Below are 25,124 nucleotides of genomic sequence, written 5' to 3'. Positions count from 1 at the left end.
TCTAACAGGACATCTGGGCATCTAATAGGACAACATTACTCTTATTTTCATAATATTTCTGGCTATTCTTGCTTGTTTATTTTCCTTATTAATGTTAGAATCAATTTGTCTTTTCTTGTTAAATTTAGATATTAATTACATCTTTATAATATTGATTCTTCCTACCTCTTTATTCTAGGTTTCTTTCATATCCTTCAGTATCATTTAAAACTTTTCAATACTCCTTGTGTTTTTTATTAAGTTCAGTCCTAGAAATTTAACCTTTTTTGTTACTGTTAATGGGATTTTAAAAAATTATATTTTCTAATTCTTTTATGTAAAGGAAGCCTATTGATTTTGTATATTAATTCCATATTCTGTCACCTACTAAATTCTCTCATAGTTGCCAATGATTTATCCCTGTTAATTCTCTTGGATTTGGTAGGCATACAATCCTATCATTTGCAAATAATGATATTTTTCACTCTACCTTTCAAATTTTTTTATCGTTGATTTTTCATGCCTGCCTAATTACATTGGCTAGTATTTCTGTAAAAATGTAAAATAATAGTAATAGAAGACTTCCTTTTCTTGATCCTGAATCATCTTGATGGGAATGTTTTTTATTTTTCACCATTAAGTATGTTGGTGTATATATATATATAATTATGTTAAGTATGTTGCTATATATATATGTATATATAATTATGTTAATATGTTGGTATATATATATATAATTATGTTAAGAAGGTATTTATAATTTCCTATGTTATCAAAAGGTTTGTTTTTTAATTAGAAGAAGATATTGAATTTCTTCGAATGTTCTTTCAGGATCTTTGACAATGATTATATGAGTTTTTTCCCCTGTGACTGATTAATATGGTGTCTTATATTAATGGATTTCTTCAAATTTCTCTTTTCTAATTCGTACTTTATTTTTATTTGTTTCTTCCTTTTCTTTTCCAGTTTAGTTAGTTCTTCTCCTAGTCTCTTGAGTTAATACTTAATTCATTTATTTTCATTTTTTTAAGTAAAAGAAAAGTATTTAATTTGCACTTTTTGAGATATAGCTCATTGATTCTGATATATAATGTTTTCATTATTATTATTTTTAGGAATTCTGCAATTTGCTTTTCTTCCTCTTGGATCCAAGAATTATTTAAAAGAAGTGTTTTGGGCCGGCCCCGTGGCTTAGCTGTTAAGTGTGTGCGCTCTGCTACTGGCAGCCCGGGTTCAGATCCCGGGCGCGCACTGATGCACCGCTTGTCCGGCCATGCTGAGGCCGTGTCCCACATACAGCAACTAGAAGGATGTGCAACTATGACATACAGCTATCTACTGGGGCTTTGGGGAAAAAAAAGGAGGAGGATTGGCAATAGATGTTAGCTCAGAGCCGGTCTTCCTCAGCAAAAAGAGGAGGATTAGCACGGATGTTAGCTCAGGGCTGATCTTCCTCACACACAAAGAAAGAGGTGTTTTGCTTTTTTTTATTGCCAAGTGGTAGGATTTTTTTTGTAATTTCTAGTTTTATTATTAATGTCTCTTTCAATAATCAAGTTAACGAAAGGTATAAGAATCACATGCTTTGATTAAAAGCCAAACCTCAGGATTTAGCATCAGAAAATATTACTTTGCAAAGTCTTTTCAGGACCACCTGCCATTCCTGCAAACAGGTCCTGGGCATGTTTTTAGTCACAAAGAGCTAACGTTCCATCACGGAAACATGAAAACTAAGGCACATACTCAATTCTACAGCAATCCATGAGACTGAATTCCTTGTGCATCCCCCTTTATATTCTGAAATTTGTTTTCAATGAATGAACGAAAGGAAAGACGCTTCCCTGGTGCAAAAAGAAAGAACGAAAGGAAGGGAAGGAGGGAGGGAGGGAGGAAGAACAGATAAACAGGAATGAGCAATCTTGTGGAAGGCAGTGTGCCTGCCCCACTGCAGGTCTCCTGCCTGGGAGGGCTCTGGGGCCAGGAGGGCCAGAGGAAGGGGTCCTCTGTGGCCAGGTGGCACACGCCTACCTGCATCTAGCCCCACCTTTTTCTGCTGTCCTCCTCCAATCTCTCCACTGCCCATCTGATTCCATTCCCTCCCACCTCAGAAACCTTGCCTTATTGATTACTCCTCTTCTATCTAATTAAAACAAAACAAACCGCACCCTCCCTTGACCCAGCTTCTCCCCAGCCCCGCCAGCTGTTTACCTTCTCCTCCTTCCCCTCACAGCCAAATGTCTAGGAAGCGTTGCCCACACTTTCAGCTTGGTTGCCTCCCTCTCAAGTCTTCTCCACACCTTCACTGTTGCTTCTGCACCCACTCCCCCACCCCCCACTGCCAGCTCTTGCTAAGGTCACCCCGGACTCATTAAGTCCAATGGTTTCGGTTACCAGCTTACTGGACCTCTGAGCACACAGTGCCGACGCCACCTCCTCCTCAAAACCTCCTCTTCCCGGCTTCTGTGACACCTGATCTCCTACAATCTAGTCCTTGCTCCCATCCTAATCTCTCTGCTCTGATCTCCACCTCTATGCAGATGATGCCATATTTTCCATGTGCAGCCAGGGCTCTCCATGCATCTCCACGCTGCTCACCCAGCATCTCCACTCACACACCCCACAAACACTCAAATGTCTCTTCTCAGGGCCCCCCCCTCCCGCGTCCCCCTCTCCCTGAGGGCCATCACCATCCCCACTGTTGTACAAGTCAGAAACCTGGAATTCACTCCTGCTACCCCTCTCCGTCAAGCCCACCTTCAATCTCTCCCACGCCCTGCTGCTTGTGTCTCCTCGGGCTGTCTGTTAGCTTCTACTTCTCTCCATCTTCCCCGCCCCCATTTTGTCCCAGCCACATTCATCTCTCACCTGCACAGCCACAACTGTCTCCTACCAGGTCGTCCTGCGCCCAGCCTTGTCTCCTCTCACCACTCGCCACACAGCCGCCAGAGTGAGCTTTCAAAAATGCTATTTGTTTTCTGACTTCAAGAGTTTTTAAAATTATTTTTATATTTTAATAGACAAATTATACACAAGATATGAAATTTTAAAAATATGGAAGCTATACTGTTTCCCCCTCTCCTCTTGCCTCAGCCAGACAGTTCCTCTCCTCAGAGGCAACCACTCCTACAAGTTTCCTGTTTTTCCTTCTAGAAATATTCCATGCATTTATGAACATATGTGGGTACACATCGTTCATAACCAGCATTTGACATGTGGTTAGCGTGACTGAGGTATTGGAGTTTCAGAACAAGAGACTAATGTTTCCCGTATTGCTTCATTCCACTGTCTGATGCATATTGAAAATATTTGTGCTCACTTTTCTGAACAGACTCTATGCTAGTGTCATGGACACAGTTGTTACAATTGTTCAGTATTTAAGTGCAAATGCTATGAAACATTGCCAGTTTATGGGACTGTTGAAAGAAATAAAAGACAATGAATTTAATAATCTTTTCTTCGCCAATGCACATTGGTTGAGTCATGCAAGGGTTTTACCAAGATTTACTGTATTGTTAACTCCAAGATTTTCTTGAAACAGAAAAATGCTAACCAAATATTCAATAATGAAAGATAAAAAATGGTCATTGTAAGTTTTCTCACCAATATCACATTTATCAAGGTAAATTTGAAGCTCCAGGGAAAGGAAAAGCTCATTTGTGACCTAGCCAGACAAATATAAGAATCTCAAATTAAATATTTTAATAATAATGATCAATAGTTATAATTTTACACACTTTCCTCACATGAATCAATATATAAAGGATTTTAATCATAATAGACAGCATTATGTAAATTGGCTGCAAAAATTACAAGAAAAATTTGAAGAATACTTGGTTGATATTGATAAATTTAGAGTTGATTTGAATTTGTGTTAATTATACTGAGTTGACACAAGAGTTATTGAATTGGCTTAACTTGGAGAGGTGTAGTTTTGAAACCGATATGCTTTTGCTTCAAGGTCATATCAGTTCTTCTAAAAACCATAAGCTAGTTTTGTCCATGTGGTTGTGAATGTTAAAGGAAAACATCTTGGTACTCAGTTCAGTTACTGGAAAACCTTGAAGTCAGTTTGGAACAACCTGGATATGTGACTCTCCATTTTCAGCTGCGATGCGTGGGAAGGTCATTAACCATCATCAAATAGCTCAGCCCTGCTGTTGCCCTGGGTTGGGATGTGTCACCTGGGGCTGATCTCCGGAATGTGCACTAAGGGGCCCCGACACACCCCCGCCCATGACTGCCTGCCGGAGCACTGCCCTCCTGAGTGCCCACCTCACAGTCTCTTCGCCCAGAGGGGATTTTTTCCAGCTGTGTGACCTACATCGTATTTGCACACCGCCCCGGGTCTCCTTCCTTGCCAACCGCCAGCACCCTGCTCCAGTCCTCTCCCTCACCCCACGCTGATGCAGCCCCCTGCCCTGTCCCCACTGTAGGGAGGATGACTTCCCTGCTTTCCTCAGCTCAAGTCCTACCTTGTCCTAGAAGTTTTCTCTGGTCACCCATCCCCAGGACATCCCCCAGCATGGGGCTCTGGGCTGGGAACTATCTTCTGTGTGTGCATATAACCCCACCTGGAGAACCAAGATCCTGTCTCTCCTCTCTGCGTAATGATAGTCAACAACTCACAAATGGGAAGGAAGTGCCGATAGTGGGATTCCAAGCACCAGAACTAGCTAATTAAAGCCAAGGATCTTTCTGGGCCCCCAGAGCACATTGCAAAGCAAGCTCTCAGCCTCCTGGAGAATCCTGGCAGAGGTGAATAGAGAAGGGAAAACAACCTTATGCCAAACACTGGGCCATCAGTCACCTTCCACAGATCGGCTCATTTAATCCTCAGAACAACCCCTCAGGTAGGGTTCTGGTCCCCACCTTGCAGAGGAAAAAGCAGAAGTTCTGGGGCTTTGGGAAGTTAAATGAGATCCTCTATTTCAGGTCATTAGCATTGGGCCTGGAACTAGAGAAATGGACATGTCTGCTGGTGAAATAAGTTGTCTGACACCACGGTCATCTCCAAAGGAGATGCCTTCCTTCTCAGCGTGGCTTTAGGGCTTGGGGGGCAGGGGGAGGGAGACTCCTCAAGATCTCATCTGATTCGAGGATGTCTGTACTTCTGGGAAGAATTTCCTGAAATGAGTGTCCGGGGGCCGCTGGGTACTGGTCACCCGGGAAGGGCCTAAGAAAAGGGCAGCCCTCCCTGGAGGCAGAGTGGCAGGGAGGACAATCCCATAGCCCACGGAGAAGAGGCCCGGCGGGTGCCGAATGCTTGGGCTCCTGGGCCAGCGGGAGGTGGGAAGGGAGGGCGGCTCAGCCAGGGTCAGGGTCAGGGTCAGGAGGCTGGCCCCAGGCGAGGCAGGCGGCTAGGATAGGGAGGGAAGGCGCTGGAGGCATGCTGCCCAGGAGGCCGGTCCTGACTGGGTGGGGAGGAGCCTCAGCTGTGCGGGAAGCTGGAGGGGGCCCAGGAGGTGGGAGTGGGAGGAGATGGGGGCCGACCCGCGGGAGGGAGGGGCGGTGGCGGGGCGGGGGGACCGGGAAGAGGCTGACGGCCTGGCCAAGAGTCAGCCGCGAGGAGTGTAGGAGAGACCCCGGGGCTCCGGAAAGGAGGTGAGGGGGGGAGGCAGCTGGACAGGAGGAGAGGGGGCGGGCCAAGGGCGAAACCGGTCACCTTGTCTGTGAGCCCTCGCTGAGGCAACACCCTGGTTGCCTTCACTGAGGGGGCCTCAGTTTCCACATCTAAGACCACCCGTACAGACAGAGTCCTCGGGGAGGGGGAGGGTCCACCCCTCAGGGGACCCAGTCATGGCTTGGGGGACAGGATCACAGGGGCTGGGAGATGGGTGGTGGGGAATGCCCCAGAAAAAAGGCAAAGGAGGGAGAGTCTGCCTGAAGAAGCAGCCACGGGTGGGACGGAGGCGATACCCCCCATTTGGACTGGCAGCCCCAGGCAGGGAGGGTTAAGCATCCTTCCTCCTTCCCACCCGGCTCTGGGCCCCTCCCACGTGTTTACGTCCTCCCCAAAATATTCAGCCTCCAGCTCTTCCTATGCCCTGCTCCTCCCCCTCCCCAAGTTAGCCTGGGGGGCGGGGGGGTGAGGGCCAGGGGCTGGGACCCCAGGAGCCACACACTTAGAGTGGGCAGAGGATGGCGACCTGGAGAGGCGTAGGTGGGGGGAAGCAGGGGCTCTGGGGGCAGCGGGCAGGAGAGGGGTCAGAGTTGCAGTGGAGAGACAGAGTGGGCCAGAAAAGGGGGGAAGGGCCACAGCGGGCCACAGGACTGCTTCCCAAACTGTTGGCCCGAGGACAAAAGGACTCAGCACCTCCCCAGGGAGCAGTGGGGGGCAGGGTGGGGAGGAGCAGGAGGATCAGGGGGTTTCCAGGGAATCTCCGCAAAGGGGCACATCCCGTCCCTCCCCCTCCTGGAGCTCTGCTCGGCATGCCCCCCACCTCACCAGAGCTCTGCTCGGCATGCCCCCCACCTCAGCCGCGGGGCCAGGGAGTTGGTGGCTCCTCTGGCTGGCATGAAGAGATGAGGGTCACAGATACACCCTTTGCAGGGCCAGCGTGACTGAGGTGAAGCCATGTGGCGGCTGCTGATCCCGCTGGCCCTGTGGCTGGGCACGGCACACTTCAGCAGGGCCGAGCTCACGGCGGCCCAGCACCAGGGCCTGCAAGTGGCCCTGGAGGAATTCCACAAGCACCCACGTGTTCAGTGGGCCTTCCAGGAGACCAGTGTGGACAGTGCCACGGAAAAGGTTAGTGGCACCGTCCAGGGAGGGGAGGGGGTTAGGGCCGCACGCCAGGAGACCGGCACCGTCCCAGGAAGCAGGAGCAAACGTGCTTGGACTCTGTGAACACCAAGCTCTCCGGAGAAAGGGCACCACCCCAGCCACCTCCTTGGATGTGCTGTCTCACTGTGGGGAGGTGGGACAGGTCACATCCAGGAACTGCTCTGCCCGCTCAGCTGGCCGCTGGCCTTCCTCTGTCTGTCTGTCTGTCTGTCGGCAGCTCTTCCCAGCGGGGACCTTTGTGAGGCTGGAATTTAAACTCCAGCAGACGAGCTGCCAGAAGAAGGACTGGAAGAAAGCTGAGTGCCGAGTCAAGGCCCACGGGGTGAGTGAAGGCATCTGTGTGATGCGCACGTGCTTGTGTGAGTCTATACAATCGGGGTTTGGGTGGAGATCCAGCGAGAAGCTCTGAAGTTGGAGACCCCACTGTGGAGCAGCCACCCTAGAAGTTGACCTGGCTCAGTCTGAGCCTGTGCTTGTGATGGTTGTGGCTGGGCTGGGGGCCTGGACAGGCAGGAGGGGGCAGGGTCGGGCTACTCCTCAGAGGACGTATGTTCTTCAGAGTGGGTCCACCTTCCATCAGAGTTCCTCTCTCAGGCCTCAGGTCACTGGGAGAAGCCCACGGTCGGGTTGGTCTGGCCCCCAACCCAGGCCTGGTGAATTCCCCGTTTTCTGTGAGTCTTTAAGTGGAAATGGCCCAGCCTGGGCTGATTCATAATAGGGCTTGACTATAATCAGCCACTTTGGAGACAAAATCGCTGCCATGGGGGAGATCCGTGGGCCGGGAGTACAATCATCCGATCTGGACTCTAGCTCCGGCTTTGCCCAGCACCAGCCCTGTGACTTCCTAGGTTCTTTGAAGGCCTCAGTTCCCTCCATCTGTTAAAGGATGGACTAGATTACACTGCGGTTTTCCAGACTTTTATGCCAGGACCCTTGCGTTCAAATCAGATCTTACAAATGCAAGTAAATATAACAGATGACAGCAGTGCCTCTGGTGGAAGTCAGGTAGGGTGGACCCATCTGGGGGAGACGTCCTGCCTACACACACACACACACACACACACACACACACACACACACACACACACACACACTCACTCACTCACTCACTCACTCACTCACTCACTCACTCACTCACTCACTCACAAAGTTCCATAGTTGGAAAACCGCAGGATGGTTGACTTCTAAAATTTCCCAGTCCCAGCGGTGCACCTGAAACCAGCTGGCCTGCAGGTCTGCCTGCCCCTCTGCTCTAGAGCCTGCCAGGGGCTACGATCCCCACAGCAGGCAGCCCCCAGCTTCCACCCTCGTGGAGCCGCATACCTCCCCTCACCCCATGCCCCCCTCCCCAGAGGAAGCGGAAATGCCTGGCCTGCATCAAGCTGGACTCGAAGGATAAAGTCCTGGGCCGGATGGTCCACTGCCCCATAGAGACACAGGTTCAACTGGTAAGAGTGGGCAGAGAAGGAGGCTGAGAGGTTAGGGAGGGGCCTGGTAAGATGCATAGAAGCTGGGCCCATGGGAGAGGTCAGAGGCAGAAGCCCGGAGGACGACGGAGGAGTGAGGAGGGTGAAGGAGGTGGAGAGTGGAGAGGGGGGTGAAGAGGGGGTGGGGAGGGTGAGGAGGAGCTCTGGGCCCGGCCCGGATATTCCATGGAGGATGTAGAGATGGGCATGGCAGAGGATGCCAGCACCCTCCCTGGGGGGCACCCCCCGTCCCCCAGCCCCCCAGCACCGCCTGCCGGGCTGAGCAGCTGCTGGTGCTGGCAGGAGCTTGAGGAGCACCTGGAGGCTCAGTGCAGCAGGGTGGAGCGGGCCAGCGAGGACCACCGCAGCTACTACTTCCCTGGACAGTTTGCCTTCTCCAGGGCCCTGCCCCCCAGCTGAGGCCCCACTGGTAGGTGGCCAGGAGGGAGGGAGGGCAGAGTGCAGCAGGGACAGCCCTGGGGCGGGGTGTGGGATGGAAGAGTGGGCTGATGCTCGGCTGCTGGGGCTGCAGGAGGCAGGGAGGAGAGGGATTCGGAGACTGGGAAGAGAGCCGGACTGGGACCAAAACAGCCTCCCTCACATCCAAATTTTGTTTTTTTTCCCCCTCTCCTGTAGAATTTCATCTGGCTTCCCGGACAGCTGTGGGAGATAACCAGTGAAAGACTGCCCTCCCTTCCCTATGCCCAGGGAGGACACTCCCATTATCCCGAGATAATAAAACTGCTCTCCCAGCTGTGTTCTCTCCTCCCCTTGCATCCCCTCCCTCCCCTCAGCTCAACTGGTAGGAGGCCCCAGTAGAGGAAAGCCTGGGATGCTCCTGTCTTACAGGGAGGAGGTAAGGCCCCCAGGGGGTGCAGGATACTACCTGTCTACACCAAGAAAGCAGAGGGCAGGGGGCCTCCTGTGTGCGCCTCCTCCTTCCTGCAGGAGAGACCAGAGGCGGCAGGGGCCTCGTCTTGCTTTCAGGAGCTCACGCTTGGCAAAACCAAGCACACCTGTTTGAAATGACAGGCAGTGATGCAAATTAAAACAGAAATATTTAATAGGAATTAGCGTGGGGAGAATGGGCAGTGAAGGCCCCAGGGAGACACAGGACTAGGGGGCCCACAGCACAGGGTCATTTGGACAGGCAAATTTTGAAGGTGGGTAAAGCCAGCTTCCATGCCCTGCCCACGTCCTCTCCCAGGGCCAGCTGCGACAGGAGGCACGCCATCCTGCCCTTCTCACCTTTAGCCTTAGGAAGAAGCAACTTTCTTCCACTAAATCTCAGGCCCCAGCAGCCAGGAGTGGAGCAGATCTGGACACGGGCTCAGCACGGGGCCTCCTCCCAGGCGCCCAGTGTAGGTGGCAGGACAGCTTCACACTATGCCAGCTGCTGCTGGAGGGCCCTTCCACCTGCTACAGGCCACTCAAGAGGTGTGTCCCTGAAGTATGTGGGGGGAGGGTGTGGATTTTCCTTGAGGTAGGAGAGGGAGGGAGGGGCTGCTCTTAGGCACAGAGATTCAGGAAGAGCCCAGTTTGCAGGGCCAGTGACCATCATGATGAAACGTGAAGGCAAGTGCAGAGGCAGGAGGGGACACATGGGCAGCTAGACCACGAAGTGCCAACCCCACAGTCACGTGCCAGGCTGTCTCTGGCCACAGCCATGGGGCGCATTCAGAAGATGAAGGACGAGGTGGTGCCCGCAGGGCTGAGCGCCTGCTGGGCCTGGGCCAGGCTGTCGCTGGCCTGGCGGTCCAGGTCGTGGCACTCCTGCAGCGTGTCCTGGAACTGCCGGCAGGCCTCCTCCAGGATGGAGCTGCTCCGGGTAGGCCAGGACTCCCAGTACCCGGGCTCCACCCAGGGCTGTGCCTCTGTGGCTCTGGGGCCCGGACTGGAGCTGCGGTGCAAGGAGCTGTCCAGGTCCTGGCACAGCTGGTAGAACTCACTGCCATGCCCTGTCACACGCTCGCCATCGACGACCTTCAGGCCCGGCAGCAGCTCTCGGACCACAGCCCGGTAGGAGGGGCTGGCACACAGCGGGTTGCTGAGCCGGGCCAGAGGGTCCCAGAGGCGCAGGTACTCGAGGTCCTGCAGTCCGGCCAGACACTGCAGCTGGCCAGGGGTGGCCAGCAGGTTGCCCGCGGCATTGAGACTCTGCAGGTTCTCACAGGCGGCCAGTGGCTCCAGCCCTGTCAGCCGATTATTGGCAACGTTGAGCACAGTCAGCTGGCGCAAGGAGGCCAGTGGGCCCAGCTGGGTGAGCTCGTTGCCCGACAGGTCCAGCCACTCGAGGCCCAGGCATTCACCCAGGCAGCCCAGGTCCACCAGCCCCAGGCCCCGCAGCTTCAGCAGCAGGATGGACTCCAGGGCAAACTCGCCCGAGCGCGCCTTGAGCAGCTGGGGCGTGATACGCACCCCATCAGCCTCTCCTGGCTTCTCCTCCTGAGGCTCCATGAGATGAAGTCGGTCCAGGCGGCCTGGGCCCTGGCAGTTCCGTCACAGGGATGCAGGTGCCACTGGGAGTCAGCTGGCTGCTCACCCCAAAGAAGGCACCATCGACTCTGCTTGGGCCAGTGCCAGAGGCCTGTTTCCGACACCCCCACTCAAGGGCCAGAAGGTCCCTAAGGAGAGACAATTAAACAGTAAGCAGGCCTCTCCTGAGCACCTGTGACCCTGCAGCAGGTGACAGCACCAAGTACCACCCAGCTTGTACCTCCAGGGCCAGAAACCCAGATGACGTGGCAAGACCTGAGGACCAAGTCCAAGGTGCAGGAGGGAAGAGCCCCTCTGAGTGAGGTGGGCCAGGCACAGGCCCTCACCTGTGGGGGTCCCCGACTCGGCTCTGGTGGTTATGGCCGTGCTGGACGGAATTCAGGCCCAGTGTTACCAATTCTTCCCATTTTCCAAATCTGCACTGGGGGGCAAAATCTCATTATTTTCCTTTTTGGGTAACTGTTCATGATCTAGCCTTTCTAATTTTGAGGTGTTTCTTTTTAAATACATTTATTTTTGAATAGATAGTAGGTCACCCTCATCACCAATCTCGTTTCCTTCCTTGGACAGGTGTGCATATGCAAACACACACACACACACACACACATACAGCGCACGGCCCCTTACTTTATTCTCTCAAAATGTCCTTGACTCAAACTTTAACGGTAGCAACGAATTCAACCTGGTTTCCGGCTTGGGTTCGGCTTCCGTGGGCCAACTTGTGACCTCTGGTTGCAGCTGCAGGCCTGAGGGCTCTGGCTTCAGTCTCAGACGAGGAAACTGAGGTTGAGCGGGAGAGGGGACGGTGAGCCTGGGGGGCAGGCGGCAAGTGGCAGCACTGCTGGTCCCCACGCCATTGCTCTCCACCCCCCGCCCCCACCCACCAAAACTCACTTTTGAGTCTGGCACCAGCAGCACAGCATCAGTCACCATCTGCCAGGCAGCACAGTCCCACTTGCAAACATGACATTTCCAAAGAGGGCCAGTGGTGGGCGGGGGGGCAGTCAAGGCAGCTGTCCTGGAGGGAGGGGCAGGGTGGCACCTAAGTTGGCTCCAGAAAGGCAGGGGAGGGAGGGGCCTTTCCAGTCCCCAGTGGCTGTGGGGCAGCATCAGCCCAAGTGCTAGTGCCAGACTGTGGAGCATGAGGGACGAGGCCACCCACACAGGGCTCAAGGTTTCGGCAGGGAGGAAAACAACAAGGGACCTCTGCTCCAAGTGGCAGCTTCCCAAGCCTGCAGACTCTGGCCAGGCCCAGGCGAGGCAGGGTGACGCCTGCAAAGAACCATGAGACCATTCACTCCTGCTGTTTACAGACCTGGGCCTCCAGAGTCCCAAGTCTGTATTTACATAATCAACGCCACTTTTTATTTCCCCCTCTCCAGGGAAACCAGCCCAGAGTTCCTCCCACACCCCCACCAGGGACTTGCGGAGGCTGCTAACAGATCTGACCCCCTCTCCCCATCCTTCTCCACCCCATCTCTGAGCAGGGGGTCCCCACGTCTTTACTTAGCTCTCTCCCTTCTAGGCTGCAGCCCTCTAGCTCGTTCTTCATTTCTACCTCACTCCTTTCCAAAAGTGATCAGACGCATCTCCTAAGAAGTCTGGCTTACTCTATGCAAATGGGATCTGCTGGGGTCTGCGAGCAGTGATGATGCACTCACCTCTGCATCTGCTTAAAGCTGCTCTAGCCCACAGGGTGGGGGTGCACGAGGGGCACTGGGCACTAGAAACCCGCCATAAAAGCATTCGAGACAAGGATCCCACCGAGGGCAATGAGTGATGGAGGGGAGGGAGGAGAGTCTAGACCAACTTCAGGGATCCGGCCACATGACTGGATGCAGGGGCTCCCTTCTCAAACATGTGGGATGTAGACGGGACAGGCTGGGGGGCAAGAAGCCACCAGTGTGAGGTGACTGTGTGGCATCGGTCCTAGGAGGACCAAGGAAGCTCTAGGCTGAAGGGATTGGGCATCCTCTGCAGAGAGGTGCCCAGCAAGAGCATGCAGCACCCCGGGCAGGCCTTTTTGGGGACACAGACCTCTTTAAGCATCTGTAGGCCTCTCTTCACGAATATGCATATCCTTCCCAGCCACACACTATTTTGGGAGTGAAAGTGGTCAGGAACCCCTGGGGTACAGTGAAAAAGAGAAGTCAAGGGCTAAAGCAGGGAGAACACCAACATTTATGAGGCTGAATAAAGGGTACTGATGAGCAGCCAGAGGGAGAAGAAAATGTGAGGCTTTCAAGGAGAGCGCGAACAACACGGTTAAACACCCCACTGCACTCAGACAAGACGCGGCCGCCGGGTGGGGCAGTCTCAGGCTTCGTGAGGCCACAGCCGGACCATGAGGGTTCGGGAGTGACGCCCTGTGGAATGGGGTCAGTGACTGTGTAGATGGAGATGGTGGCTGTGAAGGGAGGGAAGGAGGGGAGTGGCAGACAGAGGGAAAGGAGGGAGAACTGCATATGCGCTCCCCACGTTACAGCTGGGAGGAGCCCTTTTCGCAGAAGACGAAACAGCGGCGCAGAAAGATCACATTAACTGGAAATCAGGCCTTCCACGCTCCCAAGTCCTGCCTGGCAGGAGACCCATGACCCTGCAGCACTCCGGCCTGGGTCCAGCCCTCGGGCCCTCCAGCAGTCAGACGGTTAGATGAAGGACAGCACCTCACAGTCTCGGTGGAAACACTGATTCTCCCGGGAGTCCATGACCTCTGCTCTGCTCCAGCGTCCTACCTCAACTCCACATGCCTCAGCAGGCAGCTCTGGGCAGAACCGAGGCCAACCAGTGCCCACCCACCACTGCAAACCCAGCTAACGCACAGACGGGCAGCACAGCAGGCCCTGCACGATGGGAGAATGGCTCATCTACATCCAACCACTTGAACATTCCTCTCTGAAAAATAGGAGTCATGCTGGTCCTGCTATGGAAATGAGCAAACAGAGGCCTTGGCCCATAACGTGAGTCTGTGAAAAGGACTCAGTTATGTGGATGAGACTGTGACCAAGACACAGCTGACACTCAGATCTCCTGAGGAGGCCCATCTTCCCCTGCTCAGCCAACCTTTCCGAGTCTCAGTTTACCTACGCAGGAAATGAGCCAGAAAATGATGCCCGTGAGTCAGCCCGGGAATGGCAGGGCTAAGTCTAGGGGAGAAACGGTTCAACCCAGAGCAGCCTCAGGTGGACGGTCACCTGGCCGCTTCGGTGAACTGCAGACCCTACCTCTGCCCCATCCCTTCCATCCCCAGCCTAGAGCAGGCTCCTTCAAGCCTGGCACTGTTGACAGTGGAGGTGGACAGTCTTTGCTGTGGGGACTGTCCTGTGCACTGTAGGATGTTTAGCAGCATCCCTGTTTTCTACTCACAAGAGGACAGTAGCAATCCCCCCACAAACTGAGACAACCAAAAATGTCTCCAGACACTGCCAAATGTCCCCTGGGGCACAAAACTGCCCCCGCTGAGAACCACTGCTCAGACGGCAAGCTTCCAGATAGTCCTCTTCCTTTCACTCCTCTCCATCCTTCTCTTGTGTCCCCACCCCGCTGCCCCTCCATTCCAGGCCTCCCCCTCTCCACAAACACTGGAGAGCCAGCTCAGTGACGCCAAGAGCAAGGGGACGGTGCCTCTCCTAACAGCTCAAGGGATGGCAGCAGACACCAGCAGGACGCCCCTAGGGCAGCTGTAGGGCACATCACATTCCTGCCCCCCACCCAACCTACTGAATCAGAACTTGGGAGGGAGGCATAGGACACCGTACAGCACACCGTGTTTTTTAAGACACTCTCAGGTGATCCTCATTAAAGTTCGAGCTGCATGTACAATTTAAGGACGGGAGGCAAGAAGAGGTCCAGGGCTGGGTGCAGGGCAGCCCTGACCTTACCACCCAAATGCACTTGACCGACCTAGAGTGCGGACGCTGGAGTGCTCGCTGTCCCGCTCCTCCCCAGACAGGCCTCACTCCCGTGAACACATCCCCTCCCACAGCAGTGGCGGAGGAGAGCCCACCTGAGCCCCAATTCGGGGGCCACACTCTCATTCAAATCATGCTCCTCCAACCATTACACAGATCTCTACAAAGCTTTATTTAAGAACACACAGTTATTACTACACTGTTAAAATGAAAATACAGCACAGTAAATAGTACAGAGAGTGTCAACTCAAGATAAAAAAAAGAAAATATGTCAAAGCATTAACAGAGGCTGAGTGGAAGGATTATGGCTAATTTTTCCTGCTTCCTTACATTCTCAGTAACTTCCAAATGTCCTGTAGTGAACTGGTCACAGTGACACAGGACAGACGACCCCTCTGGGGGGGCAGGGGGACAGGCCTCTAGGCTCACCCCCTGGCCAGGGCCCAAGTACAAGTTAGGCCTGGGGCCTGCCTTGCCCTGCCTCTACCAACCTGCCGCCTCAGAGCCACCTCTCCTGGTGACCCTGCACCTCGGGAGAGCTAGACTCACGTCTGTGGGGTGTGACGGGCCTGCCCCAAACACTGCTCCTCTCCCGCTCCTTCTCCCACCTGACCCACCAGTCCCTGATCCCACGCCCTCGGGTCCGGTCCTGCACTCTGCCCTGGAGGAACTCTGGGTTACTGGTGGGTCTGATACACATCCTCTGTCACTTCCAGGTAGCGGACTTGCCCTTTAAAAGTGGCCAGGGACAAGGAGGGCACTGTAGGTGGGATAAATACTCGGCCCCCTAGAGCCTGGGGAAGCCATAGAAGCTCTGACCATAAGCTTTCACCATAGAAAGGAAGAAACTCCAAGGTTTCCAGCAGTCTGGAAACAACTACAGGTGAGAACAACATCTAGGGACTGCATGTCCCAGCTCGCCTCAGCGCACTCACCCTCGTTGGCTGGGCAGTCCCATCAGTCAGGTTCTCCAGCCACTCTGGGATCTATGGGAAAGTCCAGACCCCAAGAAGACTGGGGTCTGTGCGCGCGCACACACACACACACACACACACACTTCCCTCTCACCATGGCTGCTCTCCCTTAGGATTTCTTTCTTTCTACAGTGACAGCAATTCCTGAAAGAGCTTCCATGGCTCACCCAGGCTATAGGAGGCTGAGTACATAGCCCACCTGCCAGCACCCACGCCTCCCCTTGTCCCGGCCACTTTTTTTTTTTTTTTTTTTTGTGAGGAGGACCAGCCCTGAGCTAACATCCAATGCCAATCCTCCTCTTTTTTGCTGAGGAAGACTGGCCCTGGGCTAACATCCGTGCCCATCTTCCTCTACTTTATGTGGGACACCGCCACAGCATGGCTTGACAAGCGGTGCGTTGGTGCGCGCCCGGGATCCGAACCGGCGAACCCCGGGGCCACCGCAGCGGAGAGCGCGCACTTAACCACTTGCGCCACCGGGCAGGCCCCCCGGCCACTTTTTGAGAAGCAGACTTCTCCAGGCAAGGACCCCTTGACCCACATGAACGAGCTGCACGTAGGGCCCTTAATACCCACCAATATTTCAAAAGAGCATTACCATTTATAAAACTACAAAGTACAACTCACAGTCACTTAGGAACCGAGGAAACCTTTTCTATGCACACACCGCTAGAGATAAATTAAGCAATGGGGGGATGGAAAATGACATCTCTCTGAAAAACAAATGGCAATCTGACAAGAACTGAGAAACCATCCCCATTCTTTCCAAATAGGTTTAAGATTCTGGCTGTCCCTGTCTAATGGCCTAGGACGCAACACTGAGCTCTCTCCTTTTATCTACTACAGAGTTCCTACAGGCAGATTTTGAGGGCATCAGACCATGAGGTCAGACTCACTGGCCTGCTCCCCTTCAGCCAGGTCTCCACCAGGGAAGATAAGGGGTGGGGGGGTGTAGTTGGGGAAATTCTCCAGGTTGCTCTTCAAGAAGAGGAGATGCTCAACCGTCTCCACCGAGAGAGGAGAGCTGTGCTCCACGATGGCAGGGCTGTCCAGGGAGGCAAAGACACTTCCAGAGAAGGCGCCCGTGGCAGGGCAGGACAGATAGACAGTGGCCAGTCTTGCCAGGGCTGGCCAGACCTCCCGCTTCTTCTCCCAGTAAGCCAGTGGGTCCTCCTGGGTGCCAACTGTCTCGTTCTCACGCAGGTACTTCTTGACGATGACGCTGGCCAGGTGGTTCTCAGTGACGAGCGAGGCTCCGCTCCTCTTGGACGCCAGCAGCCCTACGCTTTCCAGCTGCTCCAGCAAGCTCTTCTCCCTCTGGCCCAGGAGCAGAGACCCAGAGCTGCTGCCTCTCTGCACAGGCTCCTTCAGGCCCTTCCCCTCGGCCCCGGGGCTCTGAGCTACTCCGCCATTCAGGGTAGCGTCCACAGGCACAGCCCTGGGGCTCTGCAGAGAGGGGGAGGGAGGCAAGGAGTATTCAGACACCATAATCTCCTTCACCTTGTACACAAGAACTTGCTTCCAGTGGTCAATGTCGGCCCCCACAGGCAGGATGGCCTCTATCTTCCCCTTGAAGCGGGGGTCCAGGAGGGTCGCCAGCACAAACTCCTCACGATGGAAGAGCTCATTGAGCTGGCAGTCTGTGGAGAGCTGCAGGGCCAAGCCCTCGGCCAGCCGGACGGCTGCACCCATCTCCCCGCCGCTCTGCTCCTTGAAGTGCCCATGCACCTGCTCCAGGAAAATATTCAGGTAGCGCAGCTGGGGCAGCACCTGGCTTAAAGATGTCTGCGCCGCGCCTGCCTCCCGGAACACCACCTGGAAAGGCTGCAGGAGCTTAACCAGACTGACCGTCAGGCTCCAAAACATGGCCGACAGGGCCGTCTCGGCCTTCCCCAGCTGGTGTTTCTCCTCATACTCTTGCAGTGGCTGCTGCTGCTCCACTAGCCACTCCATCAAGCGGTAGGTGGAGACCCAGTGGTCAGAGAGCTCCCAAAAGGGCTGCTGGGCCGGGAGGCCACACTGCCGCTGCAGCTGGGTGAGGAGCCGCCGGGCCTCTGCAGAGCCTTGGAAATGGCTGCAGATGGCCCTGGCTGTGCCCAGGATGATCTGGACGCTATGATGGTGACACAGAAAGTTTTTCACCAGGGAGTCGAGGCAGTGGGCAAAGCAAGGGACCTGGGTGTAGCCCTCCATCCTGACTGTCTGCTCCAGGCTGGGGCAGCCGCTCGAGACCAGGAAGCCTGGCTGCAGGGAGCCACGGCCAAGCCACAGGCTGACCTGCTCCCGCAGCTCCCGCTGCCGGTCCTCCAGAGTGCTCTCCAGGGGCAGGCCTCGGACCCAGAGCACGGCTCGCTTCCTCAGATTCCCCACCACCACCTGCCGGCTCCCCGGCTGTATCACCCCCCAGTGGGCAGTGATGGCTACATAGTCCACGACTGAGACCTGGGCTGCCCTGGACACAGTGAGGTGGAGGCGGCTGCCCTCAGCCCACTGCATCTCCTGACACACCTGCTCGCCCATCGCCTCGTGGAGCAGAGGCAAGGCTTTATCAGAGAAAAAGGCTGGAGATGGCAGATGGTAGCAAGGATCCACCTGCGCCATAAACTTTCTGAAGGGTGGGGACGAAACAAAGGAGAGTGGCAGTGCCAGGCTGCAGAGCAACTCGGCGATGCTGTGGTTCCAGGCCTGTGCTCGGGGCTGGTTGGGGGCATATATGCCACCCCTGTCCTCCCCGATTGCCATGGGAGGAGCAGCAGGTTCATCTTTGGTGGGAGCAGGCAAGAGTGGTGGATCCAGTAACAGCTGCTCAGGCCTGCCGGGGGTCGGCTGCCCATCACTGTCACTGTCTTCCAAAGGTGAGGCATCTGGACAGCATCTTGGGGACGGGACTCCCTCACAGGCCAGGCTGGTGGCACCTGCGGGCAGGCCCTTCTGCTTCTCCCCTACTCCTGCCTGCTTCTCCCCGGGGCTGGCTGCAGCCGGCCTTCTCTCCCTCTCTAGCCCATGCTTACTCACCAGGTGACAGACCAGGCCTGAGGTTTGGGACTGCCCCTTAATTCTGCCCTGTCTGATGCTGGCGTGACACAGAGTGCAGGTGATGTGGCAGATGTTCTTGCAGTCGACGGTAAAGAACCGTCTGACATCCAACGTGGGCTTCTGACCTGTGGTGTCCAGAGGGCCCGGGGAACACCTGGGAGAAGCCCAGCCCTTGGTCTCTGCTTTGATAGTTCTGACCAGCTTCTTCAAGCAGGGCGGCTTCTGGAGGCTCAGCAAGGGTGACTTCTCCCCCACACCAGGAAGCAAATGTCTCTTCTTCCACTTCTTGAGGCGCCGCACTTCTCTGGCCAGACAGGCTATGAGGATGTCAGCTCGCCTTGCCTCCTCATTCACACTAGGCTGGCCCACCTCTGACCTGTCCAGCCTGGTCGCCTGGGCCAGTGCTGGGGCAGCAGGGGCCTGGCCAGAGCTGAGCACTGGATCCCTCCACTTCTTTCCTGCGGGCTCCTGCTCCTCTCTCCGTCCACGTGCCTTCTGCTTGGACACCTTCTTCTCAGGCTGCACAACGGGCTTCTGCTGAAGCACAGACTTAAGACCACAGAGTCTAGAGTCTCCCTTTGGCTTATTCTGCCCAGGGCTGGGCTGGCACTTTGCACTGGAGGCAGCTGGGTGAAGACCAAGCCTCCCCAGGGAACACACTCTTCTCTTCTCACTACAGACACATAGGCCCAGGGCACCTTCTTCCTGCTCTTCCAGGAAAACTTGGACAGGTGAAGGGACCAACAAGCTATTGGGGAGGAGGGAGGGCTTCTTCCTTTGCAGGAACAGATCCCTCTCACTCCCCTTTTGGGAGCCGGAGGGTCTGATCTTCCTGTGGCCACTGCCGGCCTTCTCGTCTACATCTACAAACTCAAGTTTGACCTCAGTCTCTGGCAGGCGCCCCCTGGCACCCCAGCCAAGTCCATGAAAGGTGTTGGTAGCCCTGGTGTTGAACTCAGGGCTGGGAGAAGCCAGGGTAGCAGCGGGGCTCTTGAGTCTGGTCATGGTGGTGTCAGCACACACAGGGGGCTCCTGCCCCACTGATCCTGAGGGTGTATGTCTCTTGGGGGGCTTTTTGACTTTTTCTACTTCCAACATGCTTAGGAACTTGGAGAAATGAGAAGATGGGCCCAGGCTGCAAAGCAAGATGAAAAGAATGGCTCTCAGCTGCCCTACTCAACTTTGGGAACCACTGAGGGAGAAGGCCAGGCCCAGAGGGTAGAGGAGAGAGACGATGGAAGGTATAGTGAGATAATATGAATCAGCCCCAGGACAAAACTCTCAAGACCTTAACCTCTTTGGCTAAGCCTGATTCCTCGAGAGTTAGACCGACCAGAGCAGCCCTCACCAAAGCCCCACAGCCCTCTGCACACCAGTGATTTCTGTGTCCATCTTCTTGGCCAAACTAACTGATGTTTCTCTTTTTTTTTTCAACGTTTACTGGGAACCTAGTAGGCACTTGGCAATTTTCCTGTGTTGTGGCTACAGTATAAAGCAGGTGAGGCCCTGTGTACACGAGGCCTCCAGGCTGGCGGGAGAGACAGACGTGAATAAAGACTCGTGCACATAAAACCAGAGCCACGGTGCAGGGCGTGAAGGAGCACGGCGCAGGCTGGGTGACCCCAGGAAGGGGACTGACTTCGCCAAGGGGCCAAGCAGATGCCCTGGAAGAGAACAGGCCAGGAGGGAGCAGAGCCTGCTGGTCCTGTCTCTCAGCGTTCGGGGAGTAATGCAGCCTGAGGCTGCCTAAGCCAGGGGCCTTGCTTAGATTCTTTGAAATTCCTTCTCTAGAAGTCAGCCTCCACCAGGGAACACAGGATGGAGTGGATCCTAAAGCCAGGGCCCTAGTGTCCTCTCCCTCTCCTTTCTCCATCACAGAGAAACTCTGGTAGGGCTGTTTATACTTTCCCACCTCCCACTCCCCTCAAACCCCACTCCTCTCTAGCTCCGCCCCCCACAACCTTGGCTCCTTGCCAAGGTCCCCAACAATCGCCTTGGCACCACCTCCAGGGGACTTTTCTGCAACATCCAAAGCACCTGCCCACACCCTGCAGTTGGAATGCTGTTTTCCCGTGGCCCTGGGACCCCACATTTTCTTGGTTCTCCTCTCACCTGCAACTCCTTTTCAGCCTCGGTTCTAGTCCTTCTCCCTCTGCCTGTCCCTCAATGACGTTTCCCAGGGTTCCTTCCCAGGTCCCTTCTTCTACACTCTCCCAGGGCAGTTTCACCTTCTCCCTGACGGGGACTACATTTACATACCGACCACTGCCCAGCCTCTCTCTGGCTCAGAACTCTCTCTCCGGCTTCCTCACCTGCTCTTCCTACAGTCAACTCGGTCTCGGTAAACAGGACGTCTGTTCACCCAGAGGCTCAGACCCCAGACCTAGGCATAATCCTTAACTCCTTTCCCCTGCTTCATCTTCCTGGAGATTAGGTCAAATTCAGGGCTCTCAAAAGAAAAGAGACATGAAGAAGTCAGAAGAGAAACACATGGAAATAAGAGCAGCAACTGAAGGGGCCTCTGCCCACAGAGGAGCGTGGGCCCCGTGATGCTGAGACACCCCTTCCAGCCGGAAGAGCCTCAGAAGGAACAAGAGGCAGTCACCTCGAGCCCGTCCCTCGAGACCTCAGGCAGCTACCACTAAGTTAAATGTCTGAAGCCCACAGGAAGTGGTGCCGTGTAGGGGCTGGATAAAGGTGCCAATGAAACGTGAGACAGTGTCCTGGTGCCAGAAGCGCTCTAGAATGTCAGGACTGGAGGGGACTTACCTCAGCTCCTGTTTATAACTGAAGAAATGGAAACCCAGGGGGGCAATGTGGAAGACCACGGCTGGCTCTAGGCCTCCAGAAGGATTCTGTAGGCTTCATGGCTCCTGAGAACACAGAACTGGGTACTGAAAACAGGCCCGCGTCCTACCTGCCCTCACTGATGATGATGGAGAAAGGGAAAAAGTCTGTGTTAGGACTGTATCCTGGGTCACACCCCAGAGCCTTCATCTGAGGACCTACTAGTCTATGCCAGTGCACTAGCCTGTTCTCTTCCCCACTCAGCCTTGTGCCATCACTAGGTCTGTATTCAGCAGACACTCTTGATCTACTCCACCATTTAACAAAAAGTCATCAAATATCTACCAGGAGCCAGCACTGCGCCCTAAGGATACGAATGTAGGAGAGTAACTGCCCAGCTGGCACTCAGGGCTCAGGACGGAAACGGGCTCACGGCGAGGCTAGAGCAAGACAAGTGGTGTTGATTCTGTGGAGGCTGGGCCTCGGGCAGACCTGGAGATGAATCGAGTCTCGGACAGTGGCGTTTAGATTCTATCTTGTAAGGGGTTGCTTACCTTAGGCTACTCCTTCAGGATCCTTAACCCCTGACAGACTCCCCAGGTAGAGCTGGGACCTTGTGCAGTCATGGCACCGACAGTGATGCCAACCCTCTCTCTCCCACCGAAGCATGAGGATGACAGCGAGGCTGATGCTGTGGAGAGCCAACCTGGAATCTAAATGAACCTAAAATGGAAAATTTAAAAAGAAAATCATCCACAAATTCCAGTACTTTGGTTATTAGTAAGAAGTTACTTGTGACACGTTTCACAACAGACCACACACACACACTTGAGGACAACTACAAGACAGACTCTTGCAAGGGCGCCACAGCAGGGCTGCATGAGGCAGGCACAGCACTGGGCAGCAGGAGGGGAGGAGGCTGGAGCGGGTAATGGCAGAGGGAGTAGGGGGGCGGGAACAGTCAGGAGAGCTACTCAGGAGACAGATTATGCTTGAGTTGAGACGTGGAGGAGGAAGGGATACAGAGGGACTCTCTAGTGATCCCATTTACTAATACAGTTCAGTTTTGGATATACTGATTTCGAGGTTTTTCTAGAACAAATCTTCAGAAGTAGATGTGACAGACACATGGGTCAGGGGATAGAGGTCTGAGCTAAAAATACAGATGCATGTAAAAGTCTCCGTAGAAACTGAGGGGAGATGCCAGAGGGAGAAGAGTGGAGGGTGGTTGCCCAGGCAACGCTGACAACGTGAGGAGGGTAGAGGATGTGCCGACTTCAAAGATGACTGACAAGCAAAGGAGAGAGACACAGAAAAACCTAAAGTGATGTTAGGGAAGCTGAGGGAAGACTTTCCAGAAAGGACAGACTGGGTCAAAAGTCACTTTAGTAGATGAAGACAGTGGAGCCCGGGACTGTGCAATGAGAAGTGGGGGATGCAGGTACTTGCGATGTCCGAGGTGGGGTGGGGAAGGGACGGTCATGCTTTGGCAAGGGAGGGAAAAGGCTTGGCTATGTCTCTAAACAGAGAAAAGGAATGCAGTGGGAAGAGGTAAGGCTAAATATACAGGAGAGAGGGGGAATTGACGGCAGCAGCTTTCTGAGGGAGAGGGATCCAGGGCACAGGTGGTGGGAGGGTTTATCCTGGGAGACAAGAAAGAATCTATTTTTTCTGACATAGCAAAGAAGGAAGGATGGCTGTGGTGGCAGGCAAGTCCTTGGGTGTGGGTAGTGCAAGGAACTGAGGCAGTTTATGCCCAGGAGCCTACAGGTTCCCAAGGGGAAGCCATATATTCGTAGAGGCCAACCTGCTGGTTGAGCCTGAGACGGGAGGTGCCTCAGCACTTACATGTGTGTTGGCTCCACGGGTTAGGACTTCCTTCCAACTCGTCTTACCAGTCCCTCCTCCACGTGCCTGTCCAGAAGGAAAGGGGCCACTTTTCTATTTCTCTTGTGCCTGCCTCACCCCAGGGCGCTGTGCAGAGCTCAGCCCACTCTGGGCATTCAATAGCTGTGCTGGCCCTTTCTCTAAGTTCTCACTCTGCCCAGTCCCACTGGCCCTCCATTCGCTCAGCTTTTGCACTGGGGGAGTCGGGTGGGGGGGCAGTGTCTATCTAGCCCCAGACCCCAGGGGATTTCAAAGCACTTGCTGGGCCCTCAAGTCCTCGGCTTCTCATCCCCTGACCAACCCACCTGCGAGGAGATGAAAAGGTGGTGAGGAAGAGGAGAGAAATGTGTGTAAGGAAAAGAGTAGAGCAAACCACTATATATTTTTGGGTTTTGTCCCAAAAGTAAATTTGGCTACTTGCAAACCCTAAGAGAGATATTAATAATCATGCATCATTAGATTTCACATTATGCAAAAGGCACATAAAATGAGATCTGTTTTAAACTACATACTTGAGCTCTTTTCTGGGAGGCTGCTTTCCATAATGCATTGAGAGCATGAAGTCCAGAGCCAGTCTATGTGGGTTTAAATCCTGGCTGCTACCCACCAGTTGTGATCAGTGCGCTAGCGTGCTTCGGTTTCCTCGTCTATACCACAGGGATAATAGCACCCGCCTCACAGGCTTGTTAAGGAATAAGTGAATGTAGGTATATAACAGTGTGGTTAAGGGCAGTTCTTGGCACAGAGTGAGTGATGGATATGAGCCGCCGTCCACTATACTCTGGCCTCACCTGGCGTGTTTTAGGCGCGGGGCACTGCGACAGGGAGACTGGCCTCGGAGGGGGACACCTGGGCCGTCCGACGCGCGGGGCAGGTCAGTAAAGCCTCCCCCACCCCCAAAGTCTCAGCGTCCACGTCTGTGAAGTGGGACCTACAACACCCCCTCCCCCGCTTACCTAAGGCCAGGGGTCCGGGATGGGGCCGGCCGCCCGCCGCGACCCGGCAGGCGAAGCCAAGAAGCCGGGCGCGACTCCCACCGCACCCGCTGGCGCCCACCCACGCACCCACGCGCAGCGGCCGGAGCCCCCGGGAGGGGCCACGGGTCCAGCAGAGCCGGCGGTGGGGCTCCGGCTCCCGGGACGCGCAAACGGCTACTTCCGGGAGCAACAGCCCACAGAGACCCCCGCGTCAGCGCCCCCCGCCCACGGTTGGTACATTCCTCCAGCCGACGGCCGGCACCGAGTGCGCAGGCGCGGCGCGGCCGGAAGCAATGGAGTCGCGCCGCCTCCTCGGCCGGAAGTTGTGCGCTGCTGTCGCTGTGTTTCATTGTTTCGTGGTGCTTGTGTAGCGGTGTGCCCTTGGAGGAAGCAGTCAGGTGCATTCCCGGCCGACGGTGGCCTGGTGTTTCTCCGCTAAGGGCTCTCCGAGGCCCCTTCCACCCCGGGGTATCTGCGCCGCGGGAGTCTGACCGAGTGCGACCCGGGTCTCATGCACACGTGCGGACAGAAAGGGACCACGATACTAACGATAACGATCCACATGTTGAGATCTCTTCCCGCCTTGAAGACTCACCCAGCATTTCAGGAAACCCACTCAGGGTGTCTGCTGGGGCAAATTCCAGCTGCCCAGTGATGCCCCAAAGGCCTCGCCCGCGACCTGGGGGAAGAGTGTGCCGGTGTCCGCTGGAGCGCTTTGCCACCTCTCCAAGCTGAATTGTCCAGGGCCAAAGAGGCCACGTTCCTTGTGCTGAGCGGAGAGTGCCTCTCTTTCCCGTGTTGGTTCCGCCTGGGCACCAAAGTGCCCA

At 54.7% G+C, this 25,124-nt stretch overlaps 2 protein-coding genes across 24 annotated transcripts; one reads left to right on the top strand and one right to left on the bottom strand.

The window, feature by feature from the left end:
* The first annotated feature begins 5,501 nt into the window (after nt 1-5,501).
* RARRES2 (retinoic acid receptor responder 2) lies at nt 5,502-8,981 on the top strand. The gene is made up of 6 exons (XM_087432823.1): nt 5,502-5,580; nt 6,530-6,727; nt 6,981-7,085; nt 8,116-8,211; nt 8,533-8,659; nt 8,866-8,981. Exons 2-5 carry the CDS (start codon nt 6,554-6,556, stop codon nt 8,647-8,649), a joined length of 492 nt encoding a protein of 163 aa, XP_087288949.1. The 5' UTR covers nt 5,502-5,580; nt 6,530-6,553; the 3' UTR covers nt 8,650-8,659; nt 8,866-8,981.
* A 287-nt stretch (nt 8,982-9,268) lies between these two features.
* On the bottom strand, nt 9,269-24,547 carry LRRC61 (leucine rich repeat containing 61). Of its 23 annotated transcripts, none has more exons than XM_087432700.1 (8): nt 24,277-24,547; nt 21,988-22,156; nt 21,416-21,519; nt 12,763-12,851; nt 11,620-11,743; nt 11,353-11,505; nt 10,946-11,146; nt 9,269-10,853 (listed from the first exon to the last, which is right to left on the bottom strand). In XM_087432700.1, the coding sequence occupies exon 8, from the start codon at nt 10,684-10,686 to the stop codon at nt 9,907-9,909; it is 780 nt and encodes a 259-aa protein (XP_087288826.1). In that variant the 5' UTR covers nt 10,687-10,853; nt 10,946-11,146; nt 11,353-11,505; nt 11,620-11,743; nt 12,763-12,851; nt 21,416-21,519; nt 21,988-22,156; nt 24,277-24,547; the 3' UTR covers nt 9,269-9,906. The 23 variants fall into 23 exon arrangements, with proteins under 23 accessions (XP_087288826.1, XP_087288840.1, XP_087288832.1 ...); XM_087432714.1 differs by having other exon boundaries at nt 11,052-11,146; XM_087432706.1 differs by having other exon boundaries at nt 10,946-11,141.
* Between the last annotated feature and the right edge of the window lie 577 nt (nt 24,548-25,124).

Source organism: Ceratotherium simum, chromosome 1, assembly GCF_057802395.1.
Source record: "Ceratotherium simum simum isolate JZ-2026a chromosome 1, ASM5780239v1, whole genome shotgun sequence".
Classification (NCBI taxonomy): domain Eukaryota; kingdom Metazoa; phylum Chordata; class Mammalia; order Perissodactyla; family Rhinocerotidae; genus Ceratotherium; species Ceratotherium simum.
This window is presented reverse-complemented; position numbering and strand designations above follow the sequence as displayed.